At 57.2% G+C, this 10,328-nt stretch overlaps 1 protein-coding gene across 1 annotated transcript in view; it reads left to right on the top strand.

Moving 5' to 3' along the window:
- The window catches only part of CORO7 (coronin 7), a 56,097-nt gene that overhangs the window by 42,862 nt on the left and 2,907 nt on the right, over positions 1-10,328 (top strand). The window contains exons 10-23 of the mRNA XM_006757928.2: positions 5,022-5,076; positions 5,589-5,646; positions 5,819-5,964; positions 6,043-6,135; positions 6,295-6,426; positions 6,832-6,958; positions 7,302-7,477; positions 7,988-8,096; positions 8,206-8,292; positions 8,379-8,521; positions 8,595-8,699; positions 8,777-8,862; positions 9,632-9,773; positions 9,878-9,967. Of these exons, the coding sequence (XP_006757991.1) occupies positions 5,022-5,076; positions 5,589-5,646; positions 5,819-5,964; positions 6,043-6,135; positions 6,295-6,426; positions 6,832-6,958; positions 7,302-7,477; positions 7,988-8,096; positions 8,206-8,292; positions 8,379-8,521; positions 8,595-8,699; positions 8,777-8,862; positions 9,632-9,773; positions 9,878-9,967 (1,549 nt within the window). The remainder of the gene's footprint in view (positions 1-5,021; positions 5,077-5,588; positions 5,647-5,818; positions 5,965-6,042; positions 6,136-6,294; positions 6,427-6,831; positions 6,959-7,301; positions 7,478-7,987; positions 8,097-8,205; positions 8,293-8,378; positions 8,522-8,594; positions 8,700-8,776; positions 8,863-9,631; positions 9,774-9,877; positions 9,968-10,328) is intronic.

Genomic DNA, 10,328 nt, shown 5'->3' with positions numbered 1-10,328 from the left:
TGCTCCCCATTGGCCGGGGCGGAAAGGGGCCAAGGGAGACCCGCCTCCCCTACCCACTGAACGGGTCATTTGGCTGGGCGTCCTGGTCCTCACCCCGCAACCTCCCTAACTCGGGGGAGGGAGAGATCGTGTCTTTCCCGGTGCGGAGTCAGGAGTCCAAAGCTCCAGGCCGGCGAGCCGTGTTAGCCTTATGACCCGGGACAGGTCCCTGTTTTTCCGTATAGAAGGCAAGCGAATTTCAGTGAGACAGCGTCCCAAACTCGGATGCTTGTGTCAGACAGGTGATATAAATCCGAGGAGCAGACCCCAGAGCCTGTGCAGACCTGGAAAGGCAGGGGAGGAGGGGAGTGGGGGCAGGTGTAGGAACTCAGCCCCCACGACCTGCTTCAGCCTGCCAGAACTTTGGGGTTTTCAAGAGAAACTGGAAATCTGGATTTTTATTGTATTTTTTTAGGTGAAATCTCTGAATGTGCTATTGTTGGTAGTTAATCCCAATTTCAACAATTCCTGGGCAGGCTCTTCTGAGAGCCTCCTAGATAACAAACTCTTAACACCAAATCTGAGTTCTGGGGTCCTTTTAGACATGACGACTTTCAGGCCGTGAGCATCCCTGGGTCACCTTTCCTGTGTTTTAGATGAAGGGACTGAGACACAGAAGGGGAAGTGACCGTCTGTCCAAGGCACCACAGTTACAGGCAGCTCCAAAGCCAGAATGTGTTTGTGGGGGTGGGGGGCCTGGGATGGGGAGGGAGATTGGGCCTCATCGTCAGTGGGTGGGGCCTGAGTGCAGCTGACAGTGGCCCTTGATGGGGCAAGAGGGACGTGTGCCAGGGGCCGGACTAGTCCAGAAAAATCCCCTGCCTTGGAGGATTCCAGGAAAAGGCTCTGCCCTCCTCCCATACATGTTTGTGGTCAGAGGCATGCCTCAGCTTTGGGACCCAGCTCAGCTCCTAAGTTCCAGAGGGCCCCTGGACACCCGCCTCTTCTAGCCTGGCCTGCAGCCAGGGCCTTTGCCTGGGGCAGCGTGAGTCTCAGGCCCAAGGGCTTGTCCCCTGAGGCTGGGCCACACCATGGGGGGTGCGGCATAGGTGGTCTTTGCGGGACTTGATCCCCTCCAGAAGACGGACAGCCTCCATGTCCAGTTGCTAATTAGCTAAGTAGGGTCCAGCTGCAACACTTACCTCCCAGACTTCCCCTCTCGCTCCTAGCTTCCTCAGGGCTTCTCCCCCACAGGGCCCCTTTCCAGGATAGGCAGGGGTCTGGACGCCACACCTGCCCTCTTTGATTATCTTGATATTTGTGTATGTGTAGCATAACTTTTGCACCACTGTTCCTGAGCCAGAGCTGGCCCTTGGGTGTGTTTCATTTGGCCTGTATGGGGCTTTTTAAAACTTTGATGCCATTGCAAATATTAAAAATTCGGTGGTTTCACATTAAAGTGGGACTTCCCAGCCTGCCTGAACAGGAACTCTCAGCTGGAGCCAGTGGCAACTGCCCCCTCTGACCAAACCTCAGGCTCACAGGTCACCGCAGTCCCCACCACTCCCAGTTGTTTCACGTGAGGCTGCTTTACTCACTCAGTTTCCTGAAGCACCACGTGGCTCTGGTCAGACTGTCTTTATGTCTCTGCCTTTGTGTCCTGTGTCCCCTAACACCCTCAGGAGTGCCCAGATACTATAGGAGGGAGTGGGTGTTCTGAGGCCCTCCAGCTTGACTTTTCCCAAAGAAGAGGCCCTGAAGCCTCTTACCTCTGCAGCCAGTTCTCCATGATGGAGAGACCCTATTTGCCTAAATGGTCCATCTCCTGCCATGATCTTGCACCCTGGACTCAGGCCATGCTCTTATCTACCTAGAGGTCCAAGGGCAGCTTCCAGGAGACCACTCCCAAGTTTGTCCATCCTTTCCTCATATGCCTTCAAGATACCACCTCCCTTTAGAACCTGGTTACCTGGAGCTTCTTTGAGGAGTGTGAGGCCGAGCTTAGTCCAAGGTCCCCACAGCCCAGCCTGGGTGACAGAGACAGATCCAAGGGACCTGGACTGCTTTGGACCAGTGGCATTGCCAAGATGTGGGCTGGTGGGGAGAACCAGAGAAGGCCTAATGAAGCAGGCACATCTCACTACGTCCTGTGTTAATTAATTGTCAGAATATTGGGAGAGTTGATAGAATTATCAGAGATTGATCCCCTGTGTGACCCACTCTGTACCACCATCATCCTGCATCTTCCGGGAACTTGGGCTCAGAGCTAGGAGACAGATCTGAGCTCTAGACCGGACCCTGGTCAGAGCCCTTTTCAGTGGCAGGCCCAGATGTTAGTCCTCCCCCTGTGCCATGGCAGCGGGAGAGGTGACTATGCCAGGCAGGGGCTCCATTCTGCATTCCAGACCCAGATCTAGCGTGGCTTTCTTGGTAAGGCCTGGGGTCAGGCCCATGCTAGCTGTTGGCCAACCCTTGGGGCTGGTGCCATGACCCTATTTCCTGGCCAGTGCCTTGGCAGGCAGGTGCTCCCGCCTTACCGAGCTGCTCAGATAGCTCTGCCTGAGGTGAGGAAGACTGGCTTGACCTGTTGGAGGAGCCAGCCCTGCCCTCTATGACTTCCTGCCCCCGCACCCCGAGCACCTGAGTCAGTAAGCTGGCCAGCTGGGACTGATGGGGGTGTGTGCAGGGAGGCCAGGTCAAACCTCTTGAGGAGGTTGGTGTAGAGCACAGGTGAGCCATCGATGCTGTGGTGGAAACTACAGTCCCACCAGTTCTCACCAAGGCAGCAGGAGCGCCCAGCCCACTTGTCCTCAGACTCTGCCCTGAACCCATCACCTCTTGTTTCCACTCCCCCTACCCATCTCCACATGGTGACCTCTGCACATCGGCTCCTATCCTTGTTTTAATACTTAAGATGTGTCACCAGCTTTTCGTTGCTTATCTGATGGAGGCAGAACACTCCATCTGATGTATTAGATCCCATCTTGTCTTGCATCTAGCCTCCCCAAGCCTCAGACCTTCACCGTAATTGCCCAGGCCACCAACTACATTGTCCTCATTCTTCAAACAGCCCCTGCACCCACCTGCCACAGGCCATTTGCTCATGCTGCTCTTTCTGCCTGGAACTCTCTCCCCTGGACTTGGGAACATCCCCTCTGCTCTCTGCTGTGTGTCCTCAGAGAACTTCCCCTTCACATATTTATCTGTGGACTGTGTCTGCCTCTCCAGGTTGGGAACTTCTGGAGGTCAGAGGTGGGGTCTTTTGTATCCACCTCCAGTCATGCCTGTAGGTGGAGTCAAGGGCTGGGCACAAACCAACTTGCCTAAGGAATGAATGATTGAGAATGAATTGAGTGAAAGCCCTGTTAGAGTTGCTGGATGGACCTGTGTCCAACCCCTCTGAAGCCAGCATCAGTGTGGGGGCACCCCAGGCCACACATTCCTTTGTCCCTCCTGCCTGCCCCTCCCTCAAGGCAGGCAGTGGTCGGACCAGGTCAAGAAGGGCAGTCCTGGCCCTGGCTGATTTGGCTCAGTAGATAGAGTGTCAGCCTGTGGACTGTGGGGTCTCGGGTTCGATTCTGGTCAGGGCGCATGCCTGGGTTGTGGGCTTGATCCCCAGCAGGGGGCATGCAGGAGGCAGCCAATCAATGATTCTCTCTCATCATTGATGTTTCTGTCTCTCTCTCCCTCTCCCTTCCTCTCTGAAATCAATAAAAATGTATTTTAAAAAAAGAAAAGAAGGGCAGTTCTGAGCCAACTCTCCCTGCTGGGCTTGAGGGTAATTAGAGGCTGTATTACTCACAGGTGACCAGTCCAGGGTCTTCCAGGAAGCTGTGGAGACACCCAGGGCCCCACCCAGCTGCTCAGCTCACTCTGTAGCTCCCAGCAGGGTATGTGTGTGGGGTGTAGGTGGGCAGCAGGCAAGCTTTGGGAAGTTGCCTGGGAGGGGTGGACAGGCAGGGGAGGAGAGGGCTGGGCCCTTTGTTGTTTGGGTGGGGATAGAGGCAGCTGTCACAGCTGGGTGACTGCTGACCACTGGGACCACAGTGAGCACAGGGTTCTGTGTGGAGACAAGTGTCAAAATGGGGACCCAATCCTGTGGGTCCCCAGGGACATGAAACCAAGACCAGGAAACAAATGGATGAAGGCACCTGCCAGAGTTCTGGAACCCCTGCCCCTGAAACCGTGGGCTGGAAGGCAATGTTCACAGGGCTGGGGGCTGCAAAGGGCCTCCTCAGGGCCTGGAAAAGGGGCATCGTAAATCCCTGGACAGCCACAGGCCCTTGGCCAAAATCAGATGGGTACAGAGGAGCAGAGATGCTGGGGGCCTCCAGCCTTCCCTCCATGTTCCCAGCCACCGTCCCTCCCCAGACATGCCTTGGGAACGGGGGGATGAAGAACGGGGAGGCAGGGAAGCTTGGCAGCAAAGGAAGCCCTGCTCTGGCTCAGGCTTGGCCACAGGGGATCAAGGTTGGTGTGGAGGTGGGATTTGAGTCTCTAAGATGTCATCAAGGCCCCAGGAGCCTGGGGTGACTGAGGAGATGGCCCCCAAACCCTAGTGCAGACCTGGAACATCCACCTAACTGCCCTGGATGGGGATGGAGGGAACCCCCCAGTTCCAGCACCTTCTCACCTGCCCTGGTAATGCTGGCATGATGTCTAGGCTGCTTAAGGTGGGACCAGGGACCAGGGACAAAATGTGGGGTCTGCCTGGGGTGAGATTGGGGCTGAGGTACAGAAAGAGGGGATGGATTCCCTGTGCCCAGGGCCCAGCACTGGTTCTAAGTGAAGCAGGTAGCAGATGGAGGACTCTGGAAAAGAAAGTTTAGGATGTTGGACATGCTTGGTGTGTTGGTAGCACAGGGAGATGAGACAGAGGGTTCTGGGGGACTAGCCGGATGCAGCTGGAGGGACCACATCCCTCCCAGCCACTGTGATGCTTGGCCTGAGCCCTTATCTGGGTCACAAGGCTCACAGACCTCTTGCCGCCCTTGGACCTCGGGTGGCTGGCTCCACCCATCAACCAGTTCTCTCTCCCACAGGTCTCTGATGCCCCTCTTGGACCCAGACTCTGGGCTCCTGGTCCTGGCGGGAAAGGTAAGGGGGAAGCTGGAACCACCCCACCACTAGCACCCCTACCCATGTCCACCCACGTCTGGCCCCTGGGGCTCATGCCAAGCCTACTGCTGACCTTAGACCTAAGCAGACATCTGGGAGAGTGGGGAGAACAGGATGCTACCGCCCTCCGAAAGGAGGAACCAGAACAGTGTTCCCCAGGCTCCACTAGTGCCAGGCTGAGCAGCCTCCTGCCAGCATCTAGGCCTCCAAGTCTCCATCCGTGAATGTCAGCGTCATGAGAACAGGATGAAAATAGGGCAGTGTGGTACAGAGTAGGCAGTCTGTAAATACTGAACGTATACTCCGTGCTGATGAAGAACAGGTGAAGTGAAGTCCACTGAGGGCTCAGCTCATTGCCCAGCGCACGGTGTCTGCCATGCTTCTGTAGCTCGGGTCCTTAGAGAGGAATGGGAGAGCTGGTACTGGGCCTGGGGCTGCCCCAGGTCACCGGAGTTTGGTCAGTGAGGGTCCTTAGGCTAGGCTCGTTTCAGGGTGAGAGTCAGCTGTACTGCTACGAGGTGGCCCCCCAACAGCCGGCACTGAGCCCAGGTAAGCACTGCCCTTCACCCTCCCCTCCCCTCTCTGTTTTTCTGATTTCTTGGTGTGTGTTTTTTTCCTCCCTTTCTCTTTCTTCCCCTGCCCTCTTTCTCTTCCCTTCTCTCTCCTCCCCCTCTCCCCTCCCCTGACCACTCTGATTCTTTTCCTGTGGTTTCCCCAATAGTGACCCAGTGCCTCCTGGAGAATGTGCTTCGGGGGGCTGCCCTTGTGCCGCGGAGGGCGCTGGCTGTCATGGGCTGTGAGGTACTCCGAGTCCTTCAGCTGACTGACACAGCCATCGTGCCCATCAGCTTCCACGTGCCCCGCAAGGTGAGGGGGGCCGGGATGAGGGACTGGAGGGGTCTGGGGGCCTCGTGCCTCACTGACCACATATCTGTCTGCCACCAGGCTGTGGAGTTCTACGAGGACCTGTTCCCCGACACTGCAGGCTGCGTGCCTGCCTCTGAACCACACTCCTGGTGGGCTGGGAGCAACCTGCAGGTAGGACCAAGGCCTGGCTGGCTGCTCCTGGTCTCCACCAGACCCTGGAAGCCCTCCTGACAGCAGCCCCATGCATGCCCTCACAGTCCAGCCGTGCACTAACTCAGCATCCTGTGTCCCCCATCCCTTCCCACCCCTCAACTGCTGCCTCCCTCACAGGTACAGAAGGTCAGTCTCAACCCGACCTGCCAGCCACACCCCAGCTTCACTTCCCACCTGGTGCCCCCTACAGAGACCTCCCCTGATGCAGTCCAGCCCGCGAAGCTGCCTACAGGCAACAAGGACCCCAGTGTGAGTGCCAATGGGAGGCCCCTGGTCTTTTTAACTTTTTCTAGCTGTCAGGCATGACAAACATGTAGTAGAAAGTGAGACTGTCACATCAAATCTAGACTTCTGGCTTCTCTTGAAATATTGGCAGATCTTAACCACCCTGCACCCGCCTTCCCACAAATGCTGGGAGCCAGCAGCTGCCACCTGCTGTCCCATGGTCTGAAGTTCCCTTAACCCCCATGTTATTCCCACCCCCCGTCAGCATCTGCCATTATGCCCCTTCCTCATATCCCAGAGCCAGGCTTCATGCCCAGCTCAGTGTGCCACCGTCCAGGAGGAGGGGCCCAGAGTGATGATCCAAGCATCCCATCTCTTTGGCCAACATGCCAAGGAACCTGTGACTGATCCCAGGTGCTTTGCCCCCAGGAGGGCTTCTCCTCCCCTCCCAGCTCTTTGATCTCACCCTCCACGCCATCCAGCTTGGAGCCCTCGCTCTCCAGCACCAGTGGCATTGGCACCAGCCCCAGCCAGAGGTCACTGCAGAGCCTTCTGGGTAAGTGGGTGGTGAGGGAGCAGCTAACCCTTCCACCCCCAGCCCAGTCATCCTCCTCTGTACCCCAGCCTGTCTCCCCTCCTGGTGGAGCCCCATGTCCTGTGGTATGAAGTCAGTCTCATCTGGAAGAGGGTGGCCTGGACCTTCCCTGGAGCCCTTCGCTTTCACTGAGATACCTCGAGTTTCTTTCCATTTTGGGCCAGTTGTGTTGGCTGGAACAGCAGGGGGCTGGGCCTGGGCACATGCCCTGCATGGTTCTACAGTGAGGGGTCCTCCTGCAGGGCAGCCCAGGGTGGTCAGGTAGGGTATCCTTACAAGGCTCTGTGTCCCTACTGCCCACCAGGCCCCAGTTCCAAGTTCCGCCATGCTCAGGGTACCATCCTACACAGAGACAGCCATATCACCAACCTCAAGGGGCTCAACCTCACCACACCCGGTGAGAGCGACGGCTTCTGTGCCAACCAGCTACGTGTGGCTGTGCCCCTGCTCAGCAGTGGTGGGCAGGTGGCTGTACTCGAGGTGAGAGCCCCACCCTACTATAGCTGCCCCTAAGTCCCTGTGGGACACTAAAGGCATCCGTATTCACACCAGTCCACATTCCTGAGCACAAGCCATGTGCTAGGCATCTACCCAGCGTCCCCTTTAATACTCCAGCTGCCCCATGTGGGGTGCCACTTTTATCCCTATTTTACGGATGAGAGTGGTGAGGCACAGAGAGGTTTAGGGACCTGCCGGGACAGCTGTGTAAGTGGTGGAGCTGGGGATTTGAACCCAGGCCACCTAAGCCCTACGCTGGAGCTCTTTCCACCATCTCACGCTTCCCTGCAACCTCCCCCCCCCACACACACACACATTTTCTGGGGCCTCACAGTTGTCACTTAAGACTCAAAGCACAAGGTGGGTAAGGCAAAGAGCTTGGGCCACCCAGCAGTGGGGCATTGGCTACAGGGGGTGGGGACCCAGGCATGCTGTTTGCCTTGCAGCCCTGCCTGTTACTAACGGTACTTGGGGTGGGGGCACCTCCCACAGCTTCAGAAGCCTGGCCGCCTGCCTGACACAGCACTGCCCACCCTTCAGAATGGGACAGCCGTGACCGATCTGGCCTGGGACCCCTTTGACCCCCACCGCCTTGCCGTGGGTAAAGAGGCTGAGTGCTGGGCTTGAGGGACGGTCCCAGGGTCTTGAAGAGGAGCAGGGGGAGCCTGGGTGTCTTGGGCCCAGCAGTGGTGAGCCTTTGCTTTCTGCAGCTGGGGAGGACGCCAGGATTCGTCTGTGGCGGGTGCCCCCAGAGGGCCTAGTGGAGGTGCTTACTACGCCGGAGGCTGTGCTGACAGGTCAGGTGGGCCCTGGTAGGGCAGGGGGCGGAGGGACCAGCAGTGGCTCCTAAGGAGCTCAGTATCACCCCATGCCTTGTCCTCAGGTCACACAGAGAAGATCTACTCTCTGCGCTTCCACCCCCTGGCGGCCGACCTACTGGCCTCTTCTTCCTATGACCTTACCATTCGCATCTGGGACCTTCAGGCTGGAGTTGAACGGTTAAAGCTGCAGGGCCACCGGGACCAGGTAGGATAGCTGTGGGGGCAAGCGCCCAGCCATAGGGCAAGAGACCACCTCTCACCTCCCTACCTGCCCCCAGATATTTGGCCTGGCGTGGAGTCCTAATGGGCAGCAGCTGGCCTCTGTCTGCAAGGATGGATGCTTGCGGGTCTATGAGCCCCGGAGTAGCCCTGAGCCCCTGCAGGTAAGCAAGATGGGATGGGGGGCAGTCCTCAGGCCCATTGGGGGCCTGGCTGACCCTCATGTGCTATATTCCAACAGGAAGGCCCAGGGCCTGAGGGGGCCCGTGGAGCCCGCATTGTCTGGGTGTGTGATGGTCACTGTCTGCTGGTGTCTGGCTTTGACAGGTGAGGACTCGGGAGCTATCGTACCTATTTCCAGACTTCAGGAGCCACTTGTGTCTCCCTCCTCCGGACACACATACACCTGTCAGGCATGCAGAAGCTGTCTTCACCCATCACTTACTGGATGGATGGATGGATGGATGGATGGATGAGAGGGAGATAGGGATGTGGGAAGGAAGGGAACAGTGAGTCAGCTGGAGGCCCAGAGGGATGAAAGCTGGGAACTAGTTGAAACACACTAAACAGAAGCAAGCCTACTGGGAGGGCCAAGGATTGGGCATTTGTCACTTAGGAGGAGGGATCAGAGAGAGCCTCCTAAGGGAGGTGAAGCAGGGAACTGGGTCACAAAGGGGCTAGTAACCAGAGGATATCAAGTGTGGGTGGAAAGACCAGGAAGCTGACCAGCCTGGCTGGAGCAGAGGGCAGGAAACACACTCTGGGGAGAAAAATCTAGACTTATTGGGCCACAGTGGCCATGGGACAGGTATCAGGGCCTGGACTGCTGAGGAGCGTTGGAGGGCAGTGAGGGTTGGGGGGAGTAGTTAGGGAAGAGGGGTTGAGGCAGGTGACAGGTTAGGACACTATTGCATTAGGCCAGGCCACTAATTCTAAGGGCTGGATCAAAAAAGAGGATAGGCAGGGGCCACTCCTCTGGCCCTGAGGCCCCCAGCTTGACAAGATCAGGGTCCTTGTTGGAGTCCTTGCCCTGCCTCATGCCCCTTCCAGCAATATGAACCTATTTCTGCACTCCCCACCCCCCAACCCGCTGTAGCCGAAGTGAGCGCCAGCTACTCCTGTACTCAGCCAAGGCCCTGGCTGGTGGCCCCTTGGCAGTGCTGGGGTTGGACGTGGCTCCTTCCACCCTGTTGCCCAACTATGACCCAGACACCAGCTTGGTGCTACTCACGGGCAAGGTAAGCAGGGGTGCACAGGTGCAGGGCAGGGGCCAGATGAGAGGAGATTGGGTGAAGACAGCTTTAGCTGACCACCTCACTCTCCCCTCTATCACCCCCTCCAGGGTGACACCCGAGTGTTTTTGTACGAGCTGCTCCCTGAGGCCCCTTTCTTCCTGGAGTGTAACAGCTTCACTTCGCCTGACCCCCACAAGGTGAGCCCTGAAATGCCATTTACCCGGTCCTATATGGCTCCCCCGCCCTCTCATGGCCATTTGGGGAAATGCAGGGGCGTGTCAGGTGTGCTCAGCAGCTCCCAGGAGCTGGTGGTTAAACTCAACCATTATTGGAAGTTAAACTATATAAGGTTATATGAGCCTGCAAATAAGTTACACTAAAAATGAAGGCAAGCCATCGAACATACTGTCCAACCTATGAGGGAAGTCGGGGGTGAGGGGGTAAGAGATTAAGCAAAGGACTTGTATGCATGCATATGAGCATAACCAATGGACACAGACAGCAGGGGAGTGAGGGCATGTGCTGGGGGGTGGGAGCAGCTGAGGAGAGGTCAATGTG

Source organism: Myotis davidii, unplaced genomic scaffold (genome assembly GCF_000327345.1).
Source record: "Myotis davidii unplaced genomic scaffold, ASM32734v1 scaffold555, whole genome shotgun sequence".
Taxonomy (NCBI): Eukaryota; Metazoa; Chordata; class Mammalia; order Chiroptera; family Vespertilionidae; genus Myotis; species Myotis davidii.
This window is presented reverse-complemented; position numbering and strand designations above follow the sequence as displayed.